At 41.8% G+C, this 11,704-nt stretch overlaps 1 protein-coding gene across 6 annotated transcripts in view; it reads left to right on the forward strand.

Moving 5' to 3' along the window:
• LOC308399684 (filamin-C-like) overlaps nucleotides 1–9,389 on the forward strand; it is a 61,701-nt gene extending 52,312 nt beyond the window's left edge. For 4 of the 6 annotated variants that reach the window (XM_080887049.1, XM_080887050.1, XM_080887051.1 and 1 more), the window contains 12 exons: nucleotides 1,141–1,344; nucleotides 1,431–1,583; nucleotides 1,847–1,969; nucleotides 2,105–2,362; nucleotides 3,382–3,651; nucleotides 3,987–4,124; nucleotides 5,589–5,704; nucleotides 6,326–6,458; nucleotides 6,845–7,021; nucleotides 7,102–7,320; nucleotides 7,708–7,914; nucleotides 8,004–9,389. In XM_080887049.1, coding sequence (XP_080743175.1) covers nucleotides 1,141–1,344; nucleotides 1,431–1,583; nucleotides 1,847–1,969; nucleotides 2,105–2,362; nucleotides 3,382–3,651; nucleotides 3,987–4,124; nucleotides 5,589–5,704; nucleotides 6,326–6,458; nucleotides 6,845–7,021; nucleotides 7,102–7,320; nucleotides 7,708–7,914; nucleotides 8,004–8,191 — 2,186 coding nt within the window. In that variant the 3' untranslated portion in view covers nucleotides 8,192–9,389. The remainder of the gene's footprint in view (nucleotides 1–1,140; nucleotides 1,345–1,430; nucleotides 1,584–1,846; nucleotides 1,970–2,104; nucleotides 2,363–3,381; nucleotides 3,652–3,986; nucleotides 4,125–5,588; nucleotides 5,705–6,325; nucleotides 6,459–6,844; nucleotides 7,022–7,101; nucleotides 7,321–7,707; nucleotides 7,915–8,003) is intronic. The other 2 variants (XM_080887053.1, XM_080887054.1) reach the window with 1 other exon arrangement.
• The last annotated feature ends 2,315 nt before the right edge of the window (nucleotides 9,390–11,704 follow it).

The following is an 11,704-nucleotide window of genomic DNA, read 5'->3' on the forward strand; positions in this document are numbered from 1 at the left end:
TTAACGAATGTGTATTTATGACGATGATTTGTGAGACTGGTAAACTTACCTTTGTTCGTACGATGGTCTTTCGTTCTACACGGTGCATTTCAAGGTCCTGTACCCATCCGTCGGCAAACTGTACCTGGGCTTGTTGCAGTGACCTGAAGTTACTAAACTTCATGAGTGTATGCACTCACTCCAAGAACCGTGTAATTATAAATCTGAGCGTGGTGAAAGTTGGGCAGCACGCTGACGTCTTTTGTCCACTCTGTGTGCTCGTAAGGGTCTGACCCTTTCACTCCTTTGATTTTTTCCTCGTATCTTTTCTTTGTCTTTTCGTCGAGTCTGTCTTTGTACGGACCGACATTGTTCTCCTTTTGTACATTCCTTTTTTGTGCGGCAAAGAAAAAACAGGAAGGTATTGGAACCGGAGAATGAACGTTTAGCGGTGCTGCAAATGCTTGCATTTGATGCGGTACTTGGATTGTTTTGCCACGAGTTCCCGGCATGCAATGCGCGAAAATCACGTGATTGCTAAACAAGGGGGCGGGTGAATCCGGCCTCCTCGGCTGTAATTGGTCCAGCCCAGAGTCGATCATGACCAATTGGCCAATCCAACACCTTTCATTATATATACCCTTCCTAAAAAAAAAAATCCATCGGCCCATAAAAACAAAAAATCGCCAGCGGCCCACCGGGCAAATGCCCGGTATACCCGATGGCCAGTCCAGCTATGTCAGCAGACACTCAGTTTTTACATTTTTCTGGGTTGAATACTAGCTTAGTGTTGGCTGTGCAGATGTTAGAAAAGAGGTGAATTTGTGTTATCAGCATATGATGCAGTTGTGTCTATCCTGGATGCAGTTTGCACTTTACCATCGCGTTCTCGTCCTTTTGTGCAATAAAAATAAAAGTCCACATCCACACTGGAAACTGCCCAACTATTTTCCTCCTCTGACACACAAACTGAAATCAGCAGATTGTAGCGTGCAAAAACCGATAAGTGGGACAGATAGGTAGGCAGACGATTCAAAAGAACTGAACTACTCGGATCTCAATTCCCATTCCTACACGGACGTGTGATTTTCTACAGTAAAAAGAATTCGCACAGCTGTACAAGAGACTCCACGTTTCTGATGACATGTCTCTTTCCTGCAGGAATATCCTTCACACCAAAGGAAGTTGGTGAACACGTGGTCAGTGTGAAGAAGAACGGGAAACATGTGACCAATAGTCCGTTTAAGATCATGGTGGGTCAGTCGGAGATCGGAGATGCCAGCAAGGTGAAGGTTTACGGTCAGGGGCTGGTGGAGGGACACGTGTTCGAGGTGGCCGAGTTCATTGTGGACACAAGGAATGCAGGCGAGGATTCAACCTTCATCCACACAATCAGAGCGCTGAAGCTCAGGATTTCAGATTCTAACCCTCAATGTCTGTGTTTGTGGCAGGTTATGGAGGTCTGGGTCTGTCCATCGAGGGTCCCAGTAAGGTGGACATCAACTGTGAGGACGTGGAGGACGGGACATGTAAGGTCACCTACTGTCCCACAGAACCAGGAAACTACATCATCAACATCAAGTTCGCCGACCAGCATGTGCCAGGTACGAAAAATTATTCCAAGTTTGATTTGAGGCAAATTAGTTTGTAGAAAGAGAACGTACCACTGCAGATGGTATAAAAGATGAATGCAGATGCCTGAAGTAGTTCTTCACAAGTACAAAACATTTTCCTGTAACTACCATAAAGAGTTAGATAGATCATTGGTTCAGATCTGATGAGCTAGGTGTTGATCTGATGCTCTGGACAAAGCATGAGGGTCTAAGAGTTTCGGCTTTCAGTTGTGATGTGATGTTTGTGTGAACAGGAAGTCCGTTCACGGTGAAGGTGTTTGGTGAAGGTCGGATGAAAGAGAGCATCACCCGGAAACGTCAGGCACCCTCCATTGCCACCGTGGGCAGCACGTGTGACCTCAACCTCAAAATACCAGGTGAGCTGTGATATCTGCCTCCTCCTCATCCTCCTCCTGTCGGCTCCTGCCCTCCCTGCTTCCTTCTCTTCACCTCCTCGTCTTTGTCCACTATTTCCTCCTCCTCCTCCTTCCTGCTTCTCCTCTGGGTCGCAGGAAACTGGTTTCAGATGGTTTCGGCTCAGGACCGTTTGACCCGGACGTTCACCCGCAGCAGCCACACCTACACCCGGACCGAGCGGACGGAGATCAGCAAAACCCGAGCCGGAGAGACCAAGAGGGAGGTGCGGGTGGAGGAGAGCACGCAGGTCGGAGGCGATCCCTTTAGAGACGTATTTGGAGATTTTCTAGGGCGAGAGAGTCTTAGTGGCTTCAGCGGGATGCCGACCGGCAGCCGACAGCCGCTGCAGAACGGTGTGTGTGTGTGTGTGTGTGTGTGTGTGTGTGTGTGTGTGTGTGTGTGTGTGTGTGTGTGTGTGTGTGTGTGTGTGGTAAGTGAGAGTGGCTGATTTAACAGAGTGTTGTGCTGTAATGGCCTCCCATGCTAACCCTCTAACCTGCTCTGATTCTTCCAGCTCTCTCACTTCTCTTTGTCTGCATTCTGCTGTCAAAATGTCTGGATTAAGGTAGTATTGTTATTCAGTCTGGCCTGATGTGGGCACTGTGCCTAATCTCAGATACAGCAATAAAGAAATGTGTTGGGTTTATAGTTGCAGTAGAAGGAAGGAGCTGCTTACAGGTTCAGCAGTCATATCATTGGTCAGATAAAAAATAAAAATTAAAAAAACCTTAAAAAGGCTCCAACAATACAAATACAGCCCAGAAGTCCAGTTCAGAGACTTCTGGGCCATGTTTGTACTGTTGGAGCCTCTAGTGGACTTTTGAGGAAAAGCAGGTTTTTTTTATAGGTTAATGGTTGCTGTTGTTTTTGTTGACTGAGACGTGGAAGAACTGATTTCTGTTCATCTTTAAGACTATTTTAAAGCAGAAAGACAAAGACAAACATCCATTAAGCATATTAGTAATACGCACTCTCAAGGAAACATTTTAAATTTGTAAAATTATTAAAAGATTGCAGTTCAAGTATTTACAGTATCATCACTATTTCTTATCAAATTCTTCATAAAAATGTATTTTCACTTAAATGTTACTATTGAATGAGATGATTTGTTCAAACTGAACTAACAATTGAAAAAAGAAAAGAGGACCTTGGATTGATTTCTGAGGAGCTCCACACCTAATTTTAGCTACTAAAAATTACAAAATAAACATGCTATAGACCAAAAACCTACAAAATCTAAATCCGTGACATATTAACCAGTGCATGATGCAAGATATTTTTTTTTTTTGGTGCATGCTATGTAAAAACTGACTATGAAACATTTGCTGGATGAATCATCTGATCCTCAGTAACATTCTCCTAATCCTGTCAGGTGAGGCAGCTAACCAGGAGATGACGGCTCAGGTGACGAGTCCTGGAGGAAAGACAGAGGACGCAGAGATCATTAAAGGAGAGGAGAGCACCTACAGCGTCCGCTTCATCCCTCAGGAGATGGGACCTCACACTGTCAACGTCAAATACCGGGGCCAGCACGTCCCTGGGAGCCCCTTCCAGTTCACTGTGGGGCCCCTGGGAGAGGGAGGGGCCCACAAGGTCAGAGCAGGAGGCACTGGACTGGACCGCGGAGTGGCAGGAATCCCAGGTGGGCTGTAGGATTTACATTTGTTCCTTATCTCTTCTTCTGTCCTTATGAACCGGTTTCTTTTTGCTTCTTCTGTAACAACTTTGATTTCATTTGAATCTTTGGATGAAGAAGCATGCTGACATGCTCCTACATGTCAGCAAGGTTTGGTCACAGGAAACAAAACATCCATCTGTGATGTGTCAAATGAACTCTTGAAACACCCATGTTCCTAATTTTGTTTCACTGATGATATGTCTGCTATTTCAGTTCAATTTGAAAAATTTTCTTTACAAAAAGCTCCTCTAGTGGCCACCATAGGAACTGCAGCTCTCACAGTTTGTGTTGTTTTGCAGCGGAGTTCAGTATCTGGACCAGAGAGGCTGGTGCTGGAGGTCTCTCTATTGCTGTAGAAGGACCCAGCAAGGCTGAGATAACATTTGAAGACAGGAAAGATGGATCCTGTGGAGTTATTTACGTAGTGCAGGAACCTGGTAAGTCTCAAGAGATATTTGGCTTAAGCCTCTCAGATTTATTTCAGCCAATGAAAGAAGCCTAACCTTTTTCTGTGAGATGTTATCATTTTAATTTTAATACTTTTAATACTCTCTGATAGTTTTAATACTCTCTGACAGATTATTGTGGTGTTTATTTGTTTTTTGTTTTGTTTTTATTCCTCTGATTAATTGTATCACTCTTTTCACCATAACAGCAAGACAAATTCCTTATTTGTGTGAAAATTTGACAATAAACATCATTAGGATTCTGTATCTGATGGTAAAGGGTTTGATCTGCATACAAACTTATATTCCACAAGGTTTCTACCTACATAGCAACAAAGGCACAAGCCTGGAATCACTACTTGAATTTTATCATTTCAAATATTCGCCCAGGACCAGTTTAGTTCAAATCCATCCATGTCACAGTATAATTATTGTAATTGTAAAAGTGTAAGCGTGCTCTGCCTCTGGAACGATATATAAAAATAAATTAAGAAAAAAACAGATTAAAGTTAGAACTCATGGTAAATGGGCAACTTTTGAAAAACAAACTTGCAGATTAACAGAAATAAAATTAGAACTTAAAAACAGTATAAGGCTACGTTCACACTGCAGGCGAAAGCGCATCAAATCCGACTTTTTTTTTTTGACCCTATGCGACCCATACCCAATCATGGTATGACAGTGTGAACAGCACAAATCCGATCTGGGTCACTTTCGTATGTGGTACTGAATCCGATACATATCCGATGTTTCAGAAAGCGACTGCTGTTTGAACGGTCAAGTCGCATTAAATCCGTCTTTTACGTCACTGACACAAGACAGACGCCAATTATCAGCGCCGGAGAAGCGCCCGATAAGACATCGCGAACGCTTCCTGGCCATCCAGTGAAACTGCTGGGAAGACGACGTTGGAGAAACGTGAACATTTTATTTATACTGTATAATCTGCAGATTCTGACAGAAATCTGCAACTATCCTTTGAAGCACCGCTCCTCTAAACAGCAATAATGATAATTATTAGGTTATTTACATTATTATGTAAATAACAAAATAACTTAAAGCAAAAATTGGGAAACGTGAAGTCCGAAGTCTTTATATTAAGGGCTATCAGTCAAACAATACTGTTTGCTCTGGGTCTAAACAGAGCGCGTTGTGTATGACGTCTTCTTTTGCGCATGTGGGCCGCTTTGAGCGTTCACACTAGAGCGCGTTTGCTGTCGCATTTTATTTGTAGTGTGAACGAGCAGACAAAAAAATCGGATTTGATCAAAAAATCGGAATTGAGCATCAAGACCTGCAGTGTGAACGTAGCCTAAATGTTTTTGAAGTTCCTTGTTATAATGTTATATTGTTTTTGTTTTTTTTTATCATTGGATCTGCAAATTGTTGTGATCGTTAAAGTATTAAAGGAGAAAGTCCATATCCTTCCAACAATAATATATTTCTTTTGTTCAGGTGATTATGAGGTCTCCATCAAATTCAATGATGAACATATCCCAGACTCCCCCTTTACCGTCCCCATCGCCTCGCTGTCAGATGACGCTCGCCGCCTCACCATCACCAGCCTGCAGGTGAGGAAAGATCTAAATCTACCAGCTGAACTTACAGAAATGAAACCCTTTGAGAATTATATTTACTGTGGACAGATTTATTTTTAGAGTCTCAATAACTGTGCTGTGTTGAGGATTGTATTTGTGTTCATAGGTGTGTATATTTATCTCTGAATATTTAATCGCTGCCCTCTTTCTTTGTATGCAACACATTTATTCTTGAGATATAACAAATGTGTGTACAAGTAGGGAAAAAAAACAAAGTCACAATATGTTAAATTGTGAAATTAAAAAAAAAATTATGCTGGTAACATTAACAGAAAAAAGGCTATGGAGGAGCTCACAAAAAAAGACAGAAATAAAACTAAACTGACAAATTTCTATTTTAAAAATAAAAAAACTAAATAGTTTTGATTAAACAATTTATAGTTAAAGCCAAATCTTTAAAACATAGGCATAAATATAAAAACAGGCACTACAAACTTTATTAATCAGACCACCAAAGAAATCTTGTAAAAACACTTAAATGAGTATCTGCAGTACTGAGGAAGCATATTCCATTTGTTTAAAATAACCGAGAACTGCTTGTTGAACACTTTTAATCTCCATGGTCCAAAGCACTGAATCCCTTTTCTTTACCAGGAGATGGGTCTGAAGGTGGGTCAGGAGGCCTCCTTTGCAGTGCAGCTCAATGGAGCAAGAGGGCTAATTGATGCCAAGATCCACACGCCATCAGGAGCCACCGAAGAGTGTTACATCACTGAGCTGGACAGCGGTAAGACCCCATTATAGCTGTTAGTGAAGTGATCTTTAGGACTTTTGAGTACAATTAAAAACCAAACATGGATCCACCACGATTTCCTAACCCAGTCAAAATTACATTTGGAGTTCCACAAGGTTCAAGTCTGGGCCCACGACCTTTTAGTTTTTCAGGTTCAGATCACTTATTTGCTATAAATACAAGACTGTTATTTACTGCTTAACTATTAATTTTAATTTGTAATTTTTCAGAGTGTTTGGAAGTTTAAATCTTTCTTGTATTTAATCTTCATATTAAATACAGGATTATAGAGTCATTCGTATAAGAAACCTCTTTCTCAAAGTCTGTATTTACGGTGGTTATAGAACTGTTTGTAAATCAATGATTTCCTGTTTCTACAGATCAGCATGCTATCAGGTTCATCCCAAAGGAGAATGGAGTTCATTCTATAGACGTTCGTTTTAATGGCAGCCATGTCCCCGGCAGTCCCTTCAAGATCAGAGTAGGAGAACCGGGTCAGGTCGGAGATCCAGGAATGGTGTCTGCGTTTGGGTCAGGTCTGGAGGGAGGAACCACAGGTATATACAAAAAACAAAGTCTTTAACTTTGAAGCCATTTGATGAAAGAGAGTTTTAATGAGCGTTCTCACTTTATTTAGGCATGGCATCAGAGTTTATTGTCAATACTTGTAACGCCGGCTCAGGAGCACTGTCCGTGACAATTGATGGCCCATCAAAGGTTAAGATGGATTGTCAGGAGTCTCCTGAGGGGTATAAGGTTTCCTACACACCTATGGCTCCTGGAAGCTACCTGATCTCCATCAAGTATGGAGGACCCCAGCACATTGTAGGCAGCCCCTTCAAGGCCAAAGTATCAGGTGGGTCAATGACCATTGACCTTTTACTGAGGTCAGTCCGTGAGTTTTCCTGATACTCACGGGTATAGTTTCCTGGGGTTTCCTTGGAAATGAGGATGAAAGTGATTCGGTCTTGTTGTGTACAGTCTGCATGCTGCCTTCAGGCGTAGTGATTCCTGGAAATAAAGCATGATTCATCACTTTCCACTGATTCCTCCAGAGATAAAGAGCACATTCAGTTCTAAATAAAGCTTGTTTGGAACCAATTGTTTTTATGCACTTGTAGGACACCAAGCTCTACATAGCTGGTGATACTGACCATATGACTCCTTTTCCTCCTTTTCAGTAAACCTGAAGGGATGTCCACATACTGTTGGAGAAAGCTGACTCTAACTCTTCTTCTTCCAGGACCTCGTCTGTCAGGTGGCCACAGTTTGCATGAGACGTCGTCTGTTCTTGTGGAGACCGTCAGCAAGTCAGTAGCGATGGGCAGCCCTTTTGCCTCTCTGCCTAAATTTTCCTCAGATGCCAGTAAAGTCATCTCCAGAGGTGCCGGCCTTTCAAAGGCCTTCATTGGTCAGAAGAACACCTTCACAGTCGACTGCAGTAAAGCAGGTGACCATTTCGTCCCTCCTGTCTTTCGTGAAAGTCAAATCTGAGATTTTTCTTCACCACTCACGATATTTCCGTTTTTTTCCTTGCAGGCACAAACATGTTGATGGTCGGTGTCCACGGGCCGAAGACACCCTGCGAGGAAGTGTACGTCAAACACATGGGCAACAGGATGTACAATGTCACGTATACTGTTAAAGAGCAGGGCAGCTACATCCTCATTGTGAAGTGGGGAGACGAGAACGTCCCCGGCAGTCCGTTTCATGTCACAGTCCCTTAAAACTGAACTCTTCACTGTCCAAGACTGGATTAAAATGTGATCTGCATTATCTGGACTAGTTTATTTTCTTGATGACAGATTTTCTGTTAGTATTTCTGAAGATATGCAGCACTCAGAGGTCCAGAGGTGTCTGAGGTCACCATGAAGGGGAGACTGCATACATTTCCATCTTTTTTTGTGTGTCCACTTCTCTGAACTTTTTCATCACACCTCATATTTAGTGAAAAATTCAAGCTGCAAGTTGCTGTTTTGCTCCCACAAACCAAACAATTCAGAAGTTAGCTTAAACAGAAGAAACAGTTTTAACGTCAGTGAGGGGGGAAAAGTGCTTCCGAGTCCTTTATTTCTTATCTCCATCTGTAAAAACAGGAAACTATAAACTTTCTCTAAGAATCCTTATTTCTTACTGATGCTCATCCGATAACCACGAACACTTCAGACCCTTGGACTGTCTGCACTCCAGCCATGGTGACTATCGTCCAAAAATCTGATTGGTCAGTAGATGGTGAACGCTTACCTGCAACAAAACCTGGAGCAACTTTGGTCTGTAGCATCAGTTACCATGGTGACATACCACCTTTATAACCCTGAAAAGACAGAGTTAAACCCAAAGTTAGCTTGATAACTACAGATCCCTAAAAGCATTCATGTTTTCTCATGGATGAGTTTAATGTCTTTCGAAGATATTCTGAGTGAAAAATGGTGTTTAGTTAGCCTCAGCAGGCAAAGTCTCCCCTTCCTCAGCATTCAGTTTCAGGTGAGCGAGAGACTATCTTCCCTCCATGTTGAATCAGATGCACTCAGCAGGTCTCTGTATGTCAGGGTTTGTGCCAGATCGCTCATGTGGCGTAGGCCCAGTTGTGGGATGTGGAATGATCAAGATGAGCTGGGCTGTGACGTTAACAAACTCTTCTGTTTTTATTTATCCTGCAGCATTTTTCTCTCCTTTGATTTTCTTTGACAGAAAATGGTCTTACTGTTGAGAGAAGCAGGTGATGATGGATTTTTTTTTTTTTTAAACCACAGGAAGGAAGTGAAGTGGCGTTTCCTTTGTGAATGTTGGAAAAACAGTAGCAGATATTAGAGTGACATTTTATAGTGATTTTATATGTATGAGTGAAGCAAAGTTTAAGTGTTTGATATGTTAACCTTCTGTATTGCGACACTGTGCAGGCATAATAAAAGTTTATCTGTGAAATCTCTCATCTCATTTTCATGATGGAGAACAATCTACTGTGCTTTTCCTCTTTCCTGTGTTGTACAATAGACTGCTGTCTGATCTCATTTTCATAAACTCTTGGTATATAATGTCATGCAGAGGGTGTATTCTATTATGATCGTGTCAGACAGAAGTCCGCCCACCTGCTGTTCAAACCTTCTGATTGTGAGGGGTAGCCAACCAGAACAAAAGTTGTCCTCCTGGGGGAGGAGTGAAACAGCTTGTTTCGGACAGAAAGACAGATACAGGCCCATTATCTGAGACTCGGGTTACAGCTCCTTCAAATGGAAGCAGATGAAAAGAAATTCATAAAAAAAAAAAATCTAATTTGTTCCAATTTTATGAAACACCAAAGACAAAAATGGTAAGGACGGGTCCAATACTCTGATTAAATAAACTGGGGCAATGTATTTGAAGTTGCTTGGAGACGATTTCTAGTCATATTAGACATTGTTATTTAAATGGCTGGAAGATGAGCAGTGTGAATATCATGTTCAGGGTTTAAGCAGAGAAGCTGCTGAATGTGATCTGAGGGCATCTGTGTGACTGTGGTGCTGCAAAGGACCAGCAGGTGGAAGCAGAAACCAGTAAAAACGGCAAATAGAACCCGAGAAACAGTCTTTGTTTTCAAACAAAGTCTTTATTGTATTTTGTTTTGAGAAAAAAACACAATACAGACTATATGAACCAAAATAAATACAATACCAGATTATTAAGCATGCAAAGATAGTTAGGAATTATCAACATGTTTTCTCAGTAATATTTAAAAATAAATTATAATTATGTCACATAGGTCAATAATAGCATCACAGTATGTTTTAATAATACCAGCCGCCATGCTTTCAGCAAAGGATATGAATGTTATCAGGTAGCACGGGATTTTCCAATAGATCCTGTTATGGTGTAGCTGATATCTTCAAGATGAACGTGACCCATGACTTCTCTTATCCAGTGGCCAAATCTTGGGGGGAAAGAGTCCTATTTAAAAAGATCCGCCTGGCCAACAGAGAAGAGAAGGTGTTCATATCACTCTCTGTGAAGTTTCCCACTTTGAAATTCCTCCTGGAAAGGCTGAACTTCTCTTAATCTGCTTAATGGATGTCTGTCTTCTTGTTTCTGCTTTAACAAGAAAAAAAAACAACAACAACAACAGACAATAGTTCTTCCATTATCTTAATCGGGCTGCCCAGCTACTCAACTTCTGAAGGCTGATCACACAGGAAGTGGCGAGTGCTGGTTGAGCGAACAGCCCAACGTTTGTGTTGAACTTGCTGCAGCGCTCTGCTTGTACTACGACAAGTTTTGCACCTGTCAATCTGAGATATAGACGTCATACCTCACCGAGGTCAAAGTTCAAATGAACCTGCCAGGGGCTACCGTCAACTTAGCGGGAAACTGTGCAGCGAAGGTACTTCGTATGCGAGACGCTGAAGAACTAAAGCCTGCAGTTCCTTTGATGTCCAGCAGGGGCGCCAGCAGTGAATCAGTCTCATGCTAAAATGCTCAAAATTACAGCAGAAATAAACATGCTTACAGCATTTTTATATCTCACTGTTCAAATTGGACTGAGGCTTATTTCACATGTGGCTCATATAATCTGTGGATACAGACTGATTACCAAGTTAGTTAGCATTATGACATAGCACTTGTTTCGCTTCTGGAAATAAAAAAAAGACTATAGTAGTAGGTAAAGGGAGCTAAGCTTCAAAATGAGGATGTCGGGTTTGGTAACTAGTGATGTGTGATACCACTGATTTTCTTTCCAATCCGATACCAAGCAATATTCAGGGTGGTATCGACAATACTGATCCGATACCGATACTTTGTACAAAAACTTATTTTTATTTATTGTATCTCAAATTATAGTGTCATAATAATTACAGGACATCAGATTACTTGTTCTTATCACTTAATAATGCAGAGTTCATCATATAGAAATAACAAAACTGAAGTTGTGCTATTTGAACACCTTGCCTGCCTGCAGCACTAAAGGACTCCGTGAGAGACATCTGTCTCGCCCTAGCAGCACCTGTCCCTCTCCTCTTCAGTTCACCTCTGAAGGAAATCTCGGTCCCCGGTTTCTCCGTGGATCGGGTTTCCTCCGAGGCGTGGGCACCTATAAGCAGAGTTTTGTCTTTACCCTATAAGACTCAAAATTATTCAAAGTAACACTCAGGTATGCCGTTCAGCGGGTTAGTTACAGCGCCGGGAGTAGCTTGGGAGAACAAGGAAACACAGACTGCTTCAGGTTGCTTTCCCAAAATCAACTCAAAGGTTTATTCATCAGACAACAG

Source organism: Rhamphochromis sp. 'chilingali', assembly GCF_963969265.1.
Source record: "Rhamphochromis sp. 'chilingali' genome assembly, chromosome: 7".
NCBI lineage: Eukaryota > Metazoa > Chordata > Actinopteri > Cichliformes > Cichlidae > Rhamphochromis > Rhamphochromis sp. 'chilingali'.